A 19409-nucleotide genomic window follows, 5' to 3' on the forward strand; every position below is an offset into this window, starting at 1 on the left:
GTAAGATGACAGGCAGGTAATGCCAGGTAGGGCAGGGGAGCAGGGGTGAAGTTGGAACCATGTGTCTCTGAAAGAGTGGAGGTAGCACACTGTAGGCGGACTGAAGTGATAACCAACCGATCTGATCAAAGCTGTGGAACAATCGCATCCAGTCCTGAATGGTGGTGGACAACATAAAAAAATACAATGGAGAGAAGGAGAAACCAAGAACATCCTCATTCTCAATATTGGCAGAGCCTAGAACATGTACAAAGATGAAGCTGAACAATTTCCAACCATTAAAAGAAAGAAGTGCCATGTGGATCATCCATCTCAGCTTCCTCCAGAGGTCTAGAGACTAGCCTTCAGCAAATTTGAATTCACGGTGCATAATATCATGTAAAGGCTATGAATATTGGGAATGTGACTGACAACATCACAACTCTGGGGCAGAAGACATGCTCCAGAACTCAGTGCACAGATAGCCAACTTGGTCTAGGAGAGTGACAACAATGGACTCTTTCCATCAGAACACAACATTTCTCTGATCTATCAAGTGCACAAAAGCAGGACAAGTCTGATCCAAATAATTACTGTCCCCTCAGCTCATAATTGAAAATGGTAAAAGTTTTGCACAAATCAGGCTGTTGTTTGAGACTCTGCCGTGAGTAATTTTGCAGCTCATTCGCTTATGATCTACAATCTCTGAACTTCAAAACTAACCCCTTAAATGAGGCAAAATGCCCCTGAATGTGGTCTTAAGGATTCCTGTTAAAACTAAATTCAATGGGAATTAAGGTTCAAATCTCTATTGACCGGAGTTATATTTCACACAAAGCAGTTGTGGCTGGTGGAAGTCACCACAACCCTCCAGGGCTTTCCTGTAGAACCTTAGCATAATGTGCTAGTTTAGATATCTTTAGATGTTTCATCAATGACAATCCTTCCAACATAGGGTTGGAAATGGGAATATTTGCTAAGGAATGCACAGTGTTCAATTCCATCTGTATCTCTCAGAAAATGGAATGGCATACAACTGCATGCGGCAAGCCCTGGACAACTTTCAGTCATAGGCTGATAAATAAGAAGCAACATTTGCAAAATACAAGTGTAAGACCATGATACTCTCTAAAAAGAGATAATCTAATCACCTTCCCTTGTCAATCAATGGCATTACCATCACCAAAATCAAACTGCCAATATCCTGTGGTCACCACTGACCAGAAACTAGCCATATAAATACTGTGGTGAAAAGAATAAGTTGGAAGCTGGATATCTTACAGCTAGCAACTATCATCTACAAGAAACAAGTGACGAATTCAGGGACCACTCTATACCGCCTGACAACGGCAACAACACTCAAGAAGCTTGACGCCATCCAGCACAATGCAATCCCATCCATCATCCTAAACATTCACTTCCTCTATCATGAGTTCACTGTGTGGCTGCATTGTGTACCATCTGCAATGTACATCTACAACTACAAGTTCCTTTCCAACTCACACAACATCCTGACTTGAAAATATATCATTATTTTTTTCATTGCTGAGTCTAAATCTTGGAACTCCCTACTGAACAACACTGCAGGAGTGCCTTCAGCAGAGATAAGGCAGTGGTTTAAAAGGGCAACTCAACAGCATCTTCCCAAGAGAAACTGGGAAGAGCTGATAAATGTTGGTCCTGCCAGTGATCTTTTTAATAAATAAGAAAAATAAAAATATGAAATGCATTTAGATGCCCTAAGGAGATGAAATATGTAACAGAAACAGAAATTCTCTCTTTCTATTTTTACCTGTTTGAATCTCATAACTGGAGCTTTGGAGGCTGCTGCAGGTTTCACCAAATGCGAGTACGGAGATGCTGTACATTTGGCTGCAGTGAAGATCTGGGATGAGACAATTTGTTTCAGATGTGGTACAGGTAGCCGTGTGTCCGTCACTCCCCTCCGCTGTCGCAGTGTACCACACTGTGAGATTACTCGGCTCCCATGTTACAAAGGCAGAGACAGAGGCACAATCAGCTTGTACGTTCTGAGGGGGACAAGGGGCTTTAGGGGAGAAGAAGAGACAAATGAGTCATTAATTAATGATAGCAGTACAGCTTGAATGGTTTCCTTCAATATCAATGTCAGAAAACAGCCAAATGTAAAACAGATCTTGAGAAATCATGCTGTAATCATTCCTGTTCAGAGACACAGAATCAACATGGACCATAATTTCCAATTTTGCTTTTAAAACTCAAGAGAGATGGTCTCACAGCAGGAGGGAAGAAGGGGGAAACATCTTCACTCTACAAATGTAAATTTATGACAATCTTTATAAGATGTCAGAAGTTGCATGGAAATCTAGAGATCAGTACATTCAAATTCTTTTCTAAATGAGATTAACATCAAGGATTAAACAAAAGTATAAAGTCCCAAATTACCAGTGTGGCTTTTCTGGGTCACAATTCCCAGAAAAGGAACCAGTAGAACATAGAACATTACAGCACAGTACAGGCCCTTCGGCCCACAATGTTGTGCCGACATTTTATCCTGCTCTAATGTCTATCTAACTCTCCCACATAGCCCCCCATTTCTCTATCATTCATGTGTCTATCTAAGAGTCTCTTAAATGTCCCTAATGTATCTGCCCCCATAACCTCTGCCGGCAGTGCGTTCCACGCACCCACCACTCTCTGTGTAAAAAAAAACTTAACTCTGACATTCCCCCTGATACCTTCCGCCAATCACCTTAAAATTATGTCCTCTCGCGTTAGCCATTGTCACCCTGGGAAAAAGTCTCTGACTGTCCACTTGATCTATGCCTCATCATCTTGTACACCTCTATCAAGTCACCTCTCACCCTCCTTCTCCTGAAAGGGAAAAGCCCTAGTTCACTCAATGTATCCTCATAAGACATGCTCTCCAATCCAGGCAGCATCCTGGTAAATCTCCTCTGCACCCTCTCTGAAGCTTCCACATCCTTCCTATAATGAGGTGACCAGAAATGAACACAATACTCCAAGTGTGGTCTAACCAGAGTTCTATAGAGCTGCAACATTACCTCACGCAACATTATTGCACTGGAATAACATTTCTCACGCCTCATGAACCTCTTTGGAATTTTACCTGTTTCAGTTTCAAAAGCAGAGGTATTTACACTCTGACAGTAACTGTCCATTGCCATTACAGTTATTGAATATGTTTGACTGCAGTGCAGGTCCGTGAAATCACAGCTCGTCTCCGGTGTGTTACACAGTGAACTGTGTCCATCTTGTCCTTCTGCTGTTGTAATGTACCACACGGCACCATCAGCCTTCTCCCAGGTCACTGAAGTACTCCTGGTGTCACAGTTCAGATTGGTGGAAATGTGCTCAGGTGCACAAGGAGCTGCGAAGTATGAAACACAAAGTAACTGTGACCGGGTAAGATACTGGAATTATTTTCCTATGACGGAAGTACTGGTTGTATTGACAATATTGACAAAAAAACCTCGAATACAGAAGCCAAGAATGACCGTAACCATGTATTTACAAAAACTTGCATTTTTATAACATAGCAAAACATGTCAAAGCACTTATTAAGAGCAAAATCAATAAAATATTTTTGCTCTTAAGAGGCATTTACACAGACACCTGAACAGGCAGGGAATAAAGGGATAACGACCATGTGTAGGCAGATGTGATTAACTTAATTTGGCACTGTGGTAGGTGCAGACATGGTGGGCCAAAAGGCCTGTTCCTGCAGTCTATCTGTCAATGTTTCTATGTTTTCAAGCTACAGAAAGGTTTGTCAGGACATAGGAGAAAAGTTAGATTGTTAATGTGAATCTACTTTAAAGCTAGATAATCTAAATATATTTTTCATTTCGAATAAACTTTGCATGCATTGTAATAGAAAGATAAGTAATTTGGCACTGCAAATCAGAATTTTGTTAATAAAATTCTTGTCCCAATTAAGTGCATTGGAATATTTTCACGCTGTGGAATGTACTATGTAAATTAAATTGTGTCAAACAAGCCGCATTGTTTAGAATCATCCTAAAATATAGAAGTTGAAAGACATACCAGTGCTGAATTCAAACTGAGAGCTTTGTGAGGTGTCGCACACACCATCCAGTGCAGTCAGAGTTAAATTATACACCTGTCCACAGTGTAGGTTGATTATCTGACATTTTCTATTGGCTGTCTCACAGAAAACTGTGTGCCCATCACTTCCTTCTGCTGTTGCAGAGTAAGACACTGCACCTTTAGTGTGGCTCCACAACACTGAAGCATCGTTTGTGTTACAGTCCAGCTGGACATGGAGATTCTGTGGGATGCACGAAACTGAAAAGAACAAAAGGATCAAATGAGCAGTAGCTGTTCGCGCAGCAGCTAATTTTAAGGAACTGATTCTTTTAATTTCATGCAAAGATACAGGAGAGTTTTTCAAGAGAACAATGTTTGCACTATCAGTGTTAGTGTGACCAATAGAGAAAGCAGTGATTCAGAAATTGCACTTCTCTGCGGTTACCTGTTCTCATTGTGATGGAAGAACTTTCAGCAGTGTCACACGTGTCATCATGTGCAAGAACTGTGACAGTGTAGGTCTCTCCACAGGACAGGTCAGTGATATCACACAGCGTATCATTGGCGCTGCATTGCTGCACATCACTTCCTTCTGCAGTAGCAATGTATGATGTTGCACCTTTACTGTACTCCCAGGAGACTGACATATGTCCAGCATCACAGTCCATGTAAGCATCAACATTCTGGGGGACACACGGTACTGCAAAAAGAAAATTCATAAACTGTACCTACTGTACAAATACAGTAAGATACAAAAAGTACAAAATTCCACATAATGTGTGTAGAATTTCTTACTATACGTATTTCCTGAAATTACCTGTTTTGATTGTCAAAGCAGAGCTTTGAGAGCTGTTACACTCCATGCGGATTGCTTGTACAGTTATATAGTAGTACAGTCCACAATACACGTCGGAGACTTCACATTCAGTGCCTGTTGTATTGCAGGAGGCCCAATGGCTATTGCTCCCTTGTGCTGTCACATGGTATGACTCTGAGCCATTACTGGGATCCCAATACACTGAGACGGTGTTATTTTCGCAGTTGATGTGAGCTACGACATTCTGTGGGATACAAGGTACTGCAGAAAAGAATAATCATAGTTTTAAACTTAAATTGATAAAGTGTTGTCACATGATTCCTGCATACATGTGTCTAAATCTTACAAACAGACAAGATTTCGAATCTGCATTGTACCTTTATATACAAAGTTTTCAAAATGGATGTTGGAAATAAAAGGAAAAGAAGTGTTTAATCAGTTTTCAGGTCCAACAATCAGCATCTGATACAATATATATAATAATGACTAACCATAGTAATTGTGAACATAATTGATGCACAGTCTTAACAATGACACGCCATTTCAAATTATTTCTGTATTTTCACATATTGTGAAACAACGTATTTTTTGTTATGTTTAGTAAAGAGATAACCATAATTTTACCTGTCTCAATTTCAAAAGCTGGACTTGGTAAACTGGTGCAATTCTCGTCCGTTGCTAACACAGTTATACTGTACATTTGGCCACACGGGAGGCCTACAATCTCACAGTTTGCTTCTGTTGCATTGCATGAGTACTCATCTCCTTCCATTCCTTCTGCAATGGCAATGTAGAACACTGCACCGTCACTCTCTTCCCACCATACTGACGTTGTGTGTGTTGAACAGTCCAAATGAGCACTTACATTCTGGGGACTGCAGGGAGCTGGAGAAATCAAAGAAATAATCAAGTCAATGTGGTCAATACACAGTCATGTTTATGTAAATTCAAGATATAGGTAAATAAAAAATCATATTGAAAAAACTCCCATAAATAAAGTCTAAAAATTCTTATAACACGTTGAAAATTTAAAGTACCGGACTGAGATTACAAGCTAAATGAAAGAATTTAAATAATTTGGATGGCCAAAGAACTAGGAATTATTGATTTTTTTTACATATTATTATACAGCAATACACTACAATACAATACTGGCTAATAAAACATGCTGTAAGTTTGTTTTATGACAGTACATGCCATATAATTACTTAGTTACCTGTTTGAATTTCAACCACTGAACTCAGAGAATGGTTACAATTGTTGTCAGATGCTACAACATACACAGAATATAACTGGCTGCAGAGTAACATGGGTGTTCTACATGATGTTTCTGATGTGCTGCGTGACATGGTGTTCCCATCAACTCCTTCTGCGATGGCAGTGTACCACAGTGCTCCTTTACTGGAGTCCCACAACACCAGTGCTGTATTGAGGTTACAATCCAGTTGTACTTTGACATTCTGTGGATCACAAGGGACTGAAAATAAGATTGAAAGTTAAAATGGATGTCAGACAATAGCATCAAAAATAAGTGCAAGCGCATGCTTGAACTTCACTGGTAATTGTCACTCTATAATATGGAGTGAATGGGGAATTAAAACAAATCTGATGAATAATGCAACCACACACAAACAATCACCTTAACAATAGAGCTGTTAGAGCTATCATAACAGCTGTAAGGAGTGACCACCTTGTTGGCATCATAAGCATCAGAACAAACTATGATGGTCACCAACGTGCACGAAAAATGTGTTATTTGAAGATAATACAAAGAGCAACCAATTGCCAAGATAAACTGGCCATCTCTGCAGATGCTGGGTACAGATATGGGAGGCTATGCAGAAAGGAGCTCCTTAGGGGAAAATCTTCCAATGCTTTTCAAGCTATAAACAGTGTACTCCCTGGACTTTGCCAGATCAAAGACACCAGTAACAAAAAGGGTAACTTCAGCTGTGTTAATATGAAGAAGAAAAATTATACCTTGATCTGAAATCCATTTTACAAGAGAGTAATTAACATGGAAAAACACAGTACTTTTACGCATTGTCTGTAAAATGCAAAGGTTCACATGTTAAGATGTTACATGAAATTGAGTGATACCTTGTTGTGAGAAATCCACATGGCTGTCACGTGACAGTAATGACACTGACCCCCGCTGACCAGAGGACAGCATTGCTCCTCTGATCGGAAGTGATACTACTGTCAATCAAGGTGCGGCTCCACCTACCCCTCAGGTGTGGGAGTACCTTTTGCCTCTAAACTTGCCTGACCCCTCTGAGCTTGCCTGACCAGTACCCTTTGTCTCTGAACCTGTCTGACCATTGGCTGTGGCAGGAACCTTTGTCTTTGATCCCCCCCCCCACACCATTGGCTTGTTTAAATCACAACAGTGAGGCTCCACCCAGCCTCCTAGGACCATAAAAAGGGCTGCAATCCACTAGCCCTTCCTCTTTTGACAACCCCAGGAGTAGTGAGACAACGCTACAGAGATCATTGGTAAAAGTGCATCACCACATGGTCAGGGAGCGTTAAGGGCCAATGCTAGTGTGGGACGGGCATTGAAGTGTTATATCCTGAAGTTATACGTTGTTACTGTGTGCTTGTGTGTATTAGTGTGCGTATGTGAGTGTATCCTAAACTAGTTGCGATCCCCTCTCGTGTTCGTGGTATCCTGTGCGTGAGTAAGCGTGTGTCCGTTCCCATCCATTCTGTCCCGCATTTGCCTTTGTGATTAAACTAGTTTTGGTCTACAAAGCTGGTGTCCGGAGTCCTTGGTCCTTAAGACAGAAAAGAACAATTTCACACAACATACCTGCATGTACATTCACCACTGCACCCTGGGGTCTTCTGCAGATGTCATCTGTCGCTAGAACAGAGATTGTATAATATTCACCACACTGTAGGTCTTGGACTTGACCCCTTGTATCACTTGTGTTGAATAAAGCCACAACTCTTTGACTGTCTTGAACAGTCACGGTGTATAACTTTGCTCCATCAGTCTCATCCCACCAGAAGGATATTGCATTCAAATCACAATTCAGCTCAGCTGTTAGATTCTCAGGAATACATGGTGCTGTTTAGAAAATACAGATGAATAACAATTACTACACTATTATATTAACAAATAAGGAAAAACTATTTCCTCAATAGATGTAATTAAAGGATTATTAATTTACCAGTTTGTATTTGGACAGAGGTACTTGAAATGCCCTGCCGCCTATAACTCAGTGTTGTTACTGTTATGTTATAGGATTGTCCACAATGTAAATCCAGCATTTCGTGGCGTGTTTCTGTTGTGTTGTGTGAGTGTATATCTCCATCACTTCCCTCTGCAGTTACATCATATGAGATCGCTGCATCAGTCCTTCCCCAAGATACCACCACTCTATTGGAGTTACAGTCCACGTTGGCAATGATTTCATCTGGAGCACATGATGCTGTAGAAAAAGAAAAATAAACATTAAAAAGCACTAGTGAAAAATTATTGTGAGATCATTCTTTTCTACCATCGAGCCAGCTATTTATGATGACTTACACAACTACAAAACATATGTCAGGCCGCTGTTTATGGATTGCAGCTTAGCGTTCAACACCATCATCCCCTCGGTCCTAATCACCAAGCTTCAAAACCTGGGTTTCTGTACCTCCCTCTGCAACTGGATCCTTGACTTCCTTATTGGGAGACCACAGGCAATGTGGATTGGTAGTAACATCTCCTTCTTGCTTACAATCAACACAGACACACCTCGAAGATGCGCACTTAGCCCACTACTCTACTCTCCCTACACTCATGACTGTGTCCAAGCACAGTTTAAATGCTATCTATAAACTTTCCAGTGACACCACTGTTGTTGGTAGAATCTCAGATGGCAACAAGGAGGCATACAGGAGGTAGACGGATCGGCTGGTTGAGTGGTGTCACAACAACAACCTCGCACTCAACATCAGCAAGACCAAGGAATTGACTGTGGACTTCAGGAGGGTGAAGTCGGGAGAACACACACCAGTCCTCATTGAGGGGTTAGTGGTAGAAAGCAGCTTCAAGTTCCTGAACGTCAGCATCTCAGAGGATCTATCCTGGGCCCAACACATTGATGCAGCACACCAGTGGCTCTACTTTGTTAGGAATTTGAGGGGATTCAATATGTTACCAAAGACTTACAAATTTCTATAGATGTACGGTGGAGAGCATTCTGACTGGTTGCATCACAGCCTGGTATGCAGGCTCCAATGCACAGGATTGCAAGGGGCTGCAGAGGGTTGTAGACTCAGCCAGCTCCATCACGGCACAACCCTCCCTACCATCGAGGACATCTTCAAGAGGCAGTGCCTCAAGTAGGTGGCATTCATCATTGAGGACCCTCACCACCCGGGGCATGCCTTCTTCTCATTACTACCATCAGAGAAGAGGTACAGAAGCCTGAAGACCCACACTCAACATTTCAGGAACAGCTTCTTCCCCTCTGCCATCAGACTTCTGCACAGTCCATGAACCCATGAACACTACCTCGTTATTCCTTTATTTTTGCACTATTTATTTATTTTTGTTATTTATAGTAATTTTTATGTCTTTGCACAGTACTGCTGACACAAAACAACAAATTTCACGTCATATAAGTCAGTGATAATAAACCTAATTCTGATTCAATCCAGCTGTTCTGCATTAGGGCCACCAACTGCTGCCAGTTTAACTGCTAAATCTCCAACTTTTTTCTCTGAATGTTGGATATTTGAATCAACGATGCCAGATAGGCATATAGTACTGATCCCTAAATCTTTAGGTTATTGTAATTATCCAGTGTTTGCAGTGAAGCTGCTATGTTCCGGATTGCTTATGAAGTCAGTTAAGCATGGGGCTGCAATCCTTCCACTGATAATAGGGCTACTTTGGAACCCTGATTAAGATGGTGGCTTTGGGGCAGAGGTGGGCACATGTTCATTTATGCTGGCGTGACAGATGTTCTGTATCCCAGATTAGTTTTGGCTCAGATCTTTACATAGCACTTCAAAATAATTGGATGAGTTCCATGATACTGCTGGAAGATATATTGCTTTGTAAATTCTTTTAATGCTAATGGACAATGTCATTGTTAGTAAACCTATGTAAAACAGCACATAAATGTTTTATTTATTACATGCTTTTTTTTATATGTCCTGAAGATATATATGTCCTGAAGGTACAGACATGTGTCCAGTGCGTGGGATCCAAGCAGGGGGCCTCTAGGGTTTGCCAACCAGCCTCTTGAACCATCTTGGTCCAGTTTCCTGCTTTGTGCCAATGATTCCAGCCACAAAGAGAATGCCCAGGGGAAGCTTCTCAGGCCTGGAGGAATGTGGGTTCCCGAAGGGCCCTGCTTTTCTGGGAAGGGTTGGGAAAGAGCCAAAATGGCAGAGAGACTCGGGCTATGTTTTTGGATCCCAGAGGAGTAGTCCTGCTCTGACAAATCCGTACAAATACTATGGCGATTTCACCTTTGAGATCCAATTTAATTGGACAGTTGCCTGATGCTGGTCGGGATGAGCACTGTGCTCATTTTACCCAGTTCACTCCAGTATTGGCAGCTACAGTTATAATTAGATTATCAGATCCCAATTAACATTCTGACTTGGTGCCACATCGAAAATTTAATTATAGCCCAGGGTAGCAAAACCAAAGGTCAGCAACCTCAGCAAGAGGGATGTTCAGTTGTTTCCCACCATCTTCATGGCACTAGCTGCCTGTTTCCACGTAATCCCAAATGATAGGTTAATGTGGTACTGGGAGTGTGAGATCCTTGTCCAAGAGCTGTATTTCCAATGAGACCTTTATTCAGGGTCATGTCTATTCTGGTCAATAGTTCTCAGAGTATTTTTTGGAGAAGAGCAGAGAGTTGCCCTGACCACAACTCACCTTTTACCACAAGAACTGGATTAAATTTGTCAGTTTATGCCACTCTCAAGAGTTTGTTGTGAGTAAACTGTCTGCACATCAAACTGACCTCTTGACTTTGAAGTATCTCAAGATATTCCAGAGGAGATGAAAGGTGTTGTACAAAGAGGGGTTATTTCTTTTTATATTACCTGTATGAATCTCATAATTGGAGCTTTGGAGGCTGCTGCAGGTTTCACCAAATGCGAGTACACAGATGCTGTATATTTGGCTGCAGTGAAGATCTGGGATGAGGCAGGTTGTTTCAGCTGTGGTACAGGTGGCCGTGTGTCCATCACTCCCCTCCGCTGTTGCAGTGTACCGCACTGTGAGATTACTCGGCTCCCATGTTACAAAGGCAGTGACAGCAGCACAATCAGCTTGTACGTTCTGAGGGGGACAAGGGGCTTTAGGGGAGGCAAAAAGATAAATAACACATCAAGAATTAGTAATAGCAGTGTGGTATTTCAATGGCAAAAATACAACATTGGGATAGGAGTGAACCATTCAGCCACTTGAGTCTATTCTGCCATTTGGTTGAATTTTGTCAATCACTGAATGATTTTAAAACGCAAAAAACACAGTTACTAGAAATCTGAAATAAAATGCTGGAAACACTCAACAGATTAGGTAGCATCTGGGGAATCAGAAATAGAGGTGAATGATTTCCCTTGATTATTGAACTCACTAAATAAACTTGTACTGGAGAGATCCTGAATGGCATTGCTGTCACTAGATTCCTATTCGGAGTCATTCAATTCACTGTGGACTGTAACTTATGATTGGGCCCTTCAGAAAATCATTGGTTCAAAGAGAAAATGCACTTGTAAAAATGCTTTGGTCCTGATACTGCTTGTCAATATTCTAAATCAACTGGATTGTCCAAATGGATCTACGATTTAGACAATCATTAGTGATAGGAAGATGTCTTCCATGTATTTCAAACTAATGTGCATGAAACAAATTCTGTGTTAACTTTGCAATTATTTTATTTATTTCTCTCAGTTATAAAACTGACAATCTGATGATTATCTCACTGCTGTTGTGGCATCTTACTGATTTGACGGTCAAGATTCTCACATTACTCTCCAAGAGAGTGGGTTGGTATTTTCTGAAATGCCACAATATAATTGCAAATCTTTTGAAAACTGGGCCTCATTTATCTTTCTCATGCCTTTTCATATTTTTCATTTCATTTAAGGTCTTCATCATTCAGCTGTTTTCATTTCTTCAGGTTCTCACAACAGACGATGGTTTGGATTCCCAGCCTGTGTTGCGGAACTGATTGTCCAGCTGCTCCACATCCACACATAATATCACACTGGGAGATGGATGCCTTGGATGATGGAACCCCAGCCCATTTACATCAGCTCCCTATATCACTGGCCCTTTAACGACATTATGCGATAGAATTCAAGCAATGCCCTGCTCCTCAAAGGTGAACAGAATGTAAAATAAGCCATTTGAAATGGGAAGTTTAAAAAATGAGCCTTTTGAAAAAATTGTATTTAACTTTTCAGTTCATGTCTGAATCTTATCCAGCTCAGTATTGCTGCACGTAGGTATGGGCTGCTTCATTTGCTGAGGGATGCAAATCGTATTGAGCATTGTGCAGTCCATCAGTCAACATCCCACCTTCCTACATAATGATGGGAGGAAGTCATTGATGAAGCGATTGATGTTGCGCCCAGGACACTACTCTGATGAACTCCTTCTGTGGTGTCCTGTGGCTGAGAAGTACACGGAAGCACAACCTCAGGAAGGATTTTTAAAGATAAAAGATTTAAGGATAAAATTTCAATGGAGCAAACTCTGCAAATAGACACTTAAAGCTAATTTCCAGCTTCTGACTAAAGAGGCTGGAAACTGGGAGTGATTACAAAATGCCACTCATCTTGGATCTGAGGAGCAGTAAGACAATTCCATGTTTATATTAATTGCCCTGTGCCTTTGCTATGCCACAAGAACAACCCCATGACTTCCCAACCTCAGTGCCATTCTAGGTTTCAGAAAAGTATTTCCAGCTGCAGCATTTCCCTCAAAAAAACTCCAGTAATCTTACCTGTTTCAGTTTCAACAACAGTACTTATACTCTGACAGTAGCTATCCATTGCTGTAACATTTATTGAATATATTTGACTACAGTGCAGGTCCATGAAATCACAGCTCGTCCCTGTTGTGTTACACAGTGAAATATGTCCATCTTGTCCTTCTGCTGTTGTAATATACCACATGGCACCATCAGCTTTCTCCCAGGTCACTGACGTACTCTTCGTGTCACAGTTCAGATGAGTGGAAATGTGCTTTACTACACAAGGGGCTGCAAAGTACAGAAACACAAACTGATTATGACCAATGGAGGAATACCTACAATAGAAATGTACACAATCAGAAGTTATGGTGAATACTACAGGACTCTTGAAAAATGCTGAATTTACTTTCAATAATATTTACTTAATTCCAACTAATGGAACAGTCAAAAAAAATCCCAGCTCTTTTTAAAGCAGGAAGGCCCCTGATTGAAAAGAAATAGCTTTCTAATGTAGAAAAACAACACCAGTATCATTGAAAATTACATTTAAAATCTCTGCAGAAAATCACATTGAATTAAAATTAGAGTGGACTTTCATCATTCATGCAACTTTCGATTTCACTATTATGACTTGTTCTGTGGTGTGCTGTTTGCAGCTTTTATAGCTGTTACTTCTGGACAATTTCTGTTCTCCATGTCAGTTGATCACATCAGCCTGATGCAGAAGAACAAACAAAGGGTCCAAATGTGTAATAATATTCATTGTCCTAAAAATTTATCAGTGCCCATAGAGACACATTAATAAGATAAGATACCTTTATTAGTCACATGTACATCGAAACACACAGTGAAATGGGTCCTTTTGCATTACTGAGAATGTGCTGGGGGCAGCCCGCAAGTGTCGCCACTCTTCTGGCACCAACATAGCATGCCCACAGCTCCTAACCCGTACATCTTTTTGGAACGTGGGAGGAAACCAGAGCACCTGGAGGAAACCCACGCAGACACATGGGGAGAACGTACAAACTCCTTACAGACAGCAGCCGGAATTGAACCCGGGTTGCTGGCGCTGTAATAGCGTTACGCTAACCACTACACTACCGTGACTATGTTGGTTGAACGCTTGACATTTAAAAAGTCAATAGCACCCAAGATGGAAGATGTTAGATGTTACTATATTGAGCTTAAGTGAAAGCAATGTCTTTCCTTTGTGAGCTCCACCTGTGCGGAGGGTGCAAAGAAAAATGGGGATGCTCAAGGCTAGGCTGGGTTCAGTGGGGAGAAAGCCACATGGGTCAGGAGGTCCCCATCATACTGGGAGGCTGGCTGGGGGAGAAGTTGTTGAGCCAGGGTGAATCACTGGTGAGATCATGAAGAGAATAGATGTTCAACAAGTCAAGAGGAAGTTGATAAATGTTTCTAGGAGAGTGGTGGGGAGTCCAATAGGCAGTCAGGGGTAGGGTCAAAAGATCAGAATCAGCAGATCAGTGTGTGGAGGAGGTCAGATGAGGGACGCAAATTCAATAGATGAGGGGAGGCGGTCAGTATCATTAGGGTGGCCAGGAGTGAGTGGACTGAGGAAACCAGGTAAGTGAACGAGTTGGGTCCTGGTACCAGTTCAGGAAGCCCTACGTAAAACTGCTATGCTTGCTTGCACTATTGAAACTTGGTTGGGCTGAGATAGCCCAAAAACACATGTGCTTCTGAACCACAAGGATTAATTTTTCTCAGCAGTGTTCTTGTCAAATGTTGCATGAGGAATGATGTCATTACGTGTATCAAATATGAAAACTGCAATTTGTGACTGGAAGTGCCTGGTCAAATTCCCAGAGTGGCATGATTAGACCTGTATACCATCATAACAGTATTACACTAGTGGATTTTTATACATTGAAAACAAGACCACTGCACAGTTGAAGAAAAATCTAATTTCTTGGTGTAAAAGAATTTGGCAGGGAGAATGCCAGGCAGAATATAACCTGGTTGATGTTTCCTTTCCCGAGCCATCCAACCTGAAGAGCAGTTGAAGTATTTGAGGTTGTCTTTATATTTATGTTGAAAGAATAATTTTGAACAAGGAATCCCACTATGAGAGAGGGTTTTATTCAACTCAGCAGCATTTCTCCATTTCAAATATGTTAATACGTTTAAACTTCCCATTTGAACACTTATGGACTCCATCTGAGTGCAATCAAAAGGGGCCACTGTTGCAGAACCATCAAGACTTAATCTGCATAGTAGTTGAGCCTAGTGCTGATCTTTACAACACTATATAAAAGAGGACAACGTTTGTGCATGAATTCAGAATGAATCAGCAATGCTGCTACCAAATACTGCATTACACAATAGAAAAAAGGCACAAAACAGGAACAAAAAATGGGGAAAAACGTGTGCCTGGGTGAATGGAAGGTTAAAATTAAAGGTTTTGGAGACTTCAGAAGGCAGGTGGGAAGGCAGAATGGTTGAAAGAGCAACCTAGAAGGTGATGTGTGGGCTGGCCAAAGTACCAAGGCACCAGGAGATGAAATCAGGTGTCTGGAAATGCATGATACAGCCACAATGTGAGTGCAGGAACTTTTAGGGTCAATGCACAGGCTACAGAATTCTGAACACACTGTAGCTAAAAAGAGCAGAGGTTGGAAATCAGCAAACAGAACTTTGCAGAAGCTAGGTCTTGAAGTAAGAAGACAGCAATAACACTTGACATTACCAAATCATCTGTATGTGAATTAACAAGAGTACTGCACAGATTTAAACACACAATAAAAGCAAAGTCCTGCAATTTTTATGCAGTGTGAACTCCTTAACTGAGTGGATTGGTTGGGATAGGTTTTAAATCACCATATTCCATATAAAAGACCTACCAGTGTCAAATTCCAACTGAGCGCTTTGTGCGATATCACACACACCATCCAGAGCTGTCAGAGTTAAATTATACACCTGTCCACACTGTAGGTCGGTTATCTGACATTCTTTGTTAGCCGTCTCACAGGAAACTGTGTGCCCATCACTTCCTTCTGCTGTTGCAGAGTAAGACACTGCACCTTTAGTGTGGCTCCACAACACTGAAGCATCGTTTGTGTTACAGTCCAGCTGGACATGGAGATTCTGTGGGATGCACGAAACTGGAGGCAAAAAGAACAGATGAGGAGCAGTTGTTGAGCAGCTGGTAAATTTATGAGTTGTTTATTTAATTACTGCAATTATATAAGGGCTTGGTGGTATTGCATCCAGGTATCATGTACAAATGTGGATTCTTTACTGAGAAAAGAAATACTCTCATTGATGTACTGCAGTGAAGGTTCACTAGACTCATTCCTGGGATGGCAGGTTGGCTAAATGAGGAGAGATTGAGTAGACCTAGCCTGTGTTCTCTGAAGTTTAAAAGAATGAGAGGAGATTTCATTGACATTTAGAAAATTGGGGCTCAGTAGACCGGATGCAGAGAAGATATTTTCCCTGGCTGAGGAATTTACAACCAGAGCTTACAGTGTCAGAACAAAGGGTAGGCCATTTAGGACTGAGATAGGAGAACTTTCTTCATGCAGAATTCTCTATCTTGGGGGGACGATGGAGACTCAGTCACTGAATTCATTCAAACAGTGTTCAGGAGGTTTCTGGATATTAAGGATATCAAGGGATTTGAAGATAGTGCAGGAATTGCATGGAGGTAGATCGGTTATGATCTTGCTAAATGGCAGAGCAGGCTCAAAGGACCAAATAGCCTACAGCTGCTACTAATTCTTATGTTCATAATTGAAATTTTCAGGCAAATGTCTTTGTAAGTTTTTCTGGCTAAAAATATTTTGGCCAGTGCAGAAATCAGGGTTAGAGTGACTGACAGAGAAATTAGTGATACAGAAAACTGTACTTCTCTGCGGTTACCTGTTCTCATTGTGATGGAAGGACTTTCAGCAGTGTCACACGTATCATCGTGCGCACGAACTGTGACAGTGTAGGTCTCTCCACAGGACAGGTCAGTGATATCACACAGCGTATCATTGGCGCTGCATTGCAGCACGTCACTTCCTTCTGCAGTAGCAATGTATGATGTTGCACCTTTACTGAACTCCCAGGAGACTGACATATGTCCAGCACCACAGTCCAAGTAGGCATTAATATTCTGGGGGACACATGGTACTGCAAAAAGGAAACACATAAACTGAACTTGCTGGTAAAACACTGAGCAACATAACTATAAGAAACAAAAGGTACAAAATTCCACATAATGTGTGTAGAATTTATTACTATACATATTTCCTGAAATTACCTGTTTTGATTGCTAAAGCAGAGCTTTGTGAGCTGTTACACTCCATGCGGATTGCTTGTACAGTTATATAGTAGTACAGTCCACAATACACGTCGGAGACCTCACATTCGGTGCCTGTTGTATTACAGAAGGCCCAATGGCCATTGGTCCCTTGTGCTGTTACATGGTATGATTCTGAGCCATTACTGGGATCCCAATACACTGAGACAGTGTTATTTTCGCAGTTGATGTGAGCTACCACATTCTGTGGGATACAAGGCACTGTACGAGGAAGAAAGCATAGCTTAAAATGTATCACAATACTGAATGAAAATGAGTTATGCAACAGGGGTCTCACATCTTGATCAGTGCTTGATAGGACTAACAGTTTAATAACTGAATTTATGGCAAAGATTTACAAGTAGTTATCAGTAAACAAAATACAAGTTATAATTCATGATGCACAGTGTTGTAATGCTATACTAATTCATACTATTCCTGTCTTCTTAGGACTTCATGCTTTTGTAAAAAGATAACCACAATTTTACCTGTCTCAATTTCAAAAGCTGGACTTGGTAAACTGGTGCAATTCTCGTCCATTGCTAACACAGTTATACTGTACATCTGGCCACATGAAAGGCCTACGATCTCACAGTTTGCTTCTGTTGCATTGCATGAGTACTCATCTCCTTCCATTCCTTCTGCAAAGGCAGTGTAGAACATTGCACCTTCACTCTGATCCCACCATACTGATGTGTGTGTTGCACAGTCCAAATAAGCATTTACATTCCGGGGACTGCAAGGGGCTGAAATTATTTGAGAAACAAGATGGACAAAGGCATTGTCAGAATTTTATTGAAAATCAAGTGTGGTTATAAAGAAATAGCATCTGAAAATGTTTAAAATAAATTCTATGTGATTATTATCATTAACATGAAAAGTAGTAGTGAAATATCAAAAATTAAATAATTATAACTTTGTGTTAATGAATGGTAATTACTTCAAAATCAGTTTGGTAGACTTACTGCCCAGTTGACTCCAGCTGTCAGCATGTTATCTTGACAAATCTACACAACACTTTGATGAAGAAACTGATGAAATATACAAAGGGACTGCAGTTGGTGTAGAATTTATGTGTATTTTTTGTAAATGTCTCTCACAAGAAACATTCAGGAATATAACACAAATGTTCTGTATTTTAGTTCATGGACAAGAAAAAAAAATTGCAATAATTGGATGTTACTCAAATTGAGATGAGCTGAATGTGGTGCACCCTGCGAGTCAAAAATGAGTGGACCTTTGCTTTTAAAAAGAGAAATTTTGCAAAAGCAAAATGCTAGATATTCCGAAAATCTGAAATTGAAACAGAGAAAGTAGGAAAGACTTGGCACCTCAGGGGAGGTAAAGTGAGCTAATATTTTGTACAGCTATGAATCATATGGATTCTCATAGCAACACATTTTATTTGGTAAAAGTGACAGATGTCAGAAGTTATACAATTTGAGAGCATGTTCAAACAAGCAGAAAATCATTGTGGTGGAGGATAGGAATTGGATAGACCTCTGGTTGAGGAAGAAATGAAGACCCAACAAGGTCACCTGATGGAGTATGGATGTTGATAGATTGCACATTCATGGATGAGCTGCCTTTCAAGTTATCATGAGAACATAATAATATAAGCATAACTAGAAGCAAGTGATTCCTTAAGGATGCTCAACCTATCAATAAGTTCATGGCTACTCCTGCACATCAAGTCCAAGTTCCCACCCTATCCTCATACCCCTTGATTTTCTTTGCAACAAAAATCTATCAAATACAGTCTTGAATATACCCAATGACTGAGCATTCTCAGTTCCCTAGCACAGACTCTCTTCAAAGAAGTTTCTCCTCATCTCAGTGTTAAGTCCTTGAAACTTTGTCCCCTTTTTCTAGACTCTCTGATCTGAAGAAATAACCTTTCAGCATTGCCCTGTCAAACCCACTCAAGAAATTAAAGACAGAAAAGGATTAAATGTGCTAGAGACAAAACATACTCTTGTTTCGAAGAAATACATATAGAGCCATAACATGATATAGTAAATGAAGACAAAGACCATCTAGACTGGAAGTGACATATAAAGCAGGCAAAAATTTAACTCTTACATCATTCAATGTGCATGCTCTCTACATGATAGTTAAGAGGTAATATATCTGAGTGAGGCTGTAAACTACTGACAACACAAAGACAAATTGATCTTTGGATAAACAATGTAACATATTATTCTTACGAGTCAGGTCCAAACACTGAGCAACTGATTATACGTCAAAGTAACAAAGCAATAAATTACAAATGATTTAGGCTGAGCCCATTACATCCTTTAAGAGAAAATGAAGG

The 19409-nt window shown here is 40.7% G+C and overlaps 1 protein-coding gene across 1 annotated transcript in view; it reads right to left on the minus strand.

Annotated features, from left to right (window-relative positions):
- Window positions 1-19409, minus strand: part of LOC127567759 (receptor-type tyrosine-protein phosphatase beta) — a 63335-nt gene that overhangs the window by 33167 nt on the left and 10759 nt on the right. The window contains exons 6-8 of the mRNA XM_052010764.1: window positions 17584-17841; window positions 17057-17317; window positions 16672-16926 (exon numbers count right to left, since the gene is read on the minus strand). Coding sequence (XP_051866724.1) covers window positions 16672-16926; window positions 17057-17317; window positions 17584-17841 — 774 coding nt within the window. The remainder of the gene's footprint in view (window positions 1-16671; window positions 16927-17056; window positions 17318-17583; window positions 17842-19409) is intronic.

Source organism: Pristis pectinata, chromosome 3 (genome assembly GCF_009764475.1).
Source record: "Pristis pectinata isolate sPriPec2 chromosome 3, sPriPec2.1.pri, whole genome shotgun sequence".
Lineage (NCBI taxonomy): Eukaryota > Metazoa > Chordata > Chondrichthyes > Rhinopristiformes > Pristidae > Pristis > Pristis pectinata.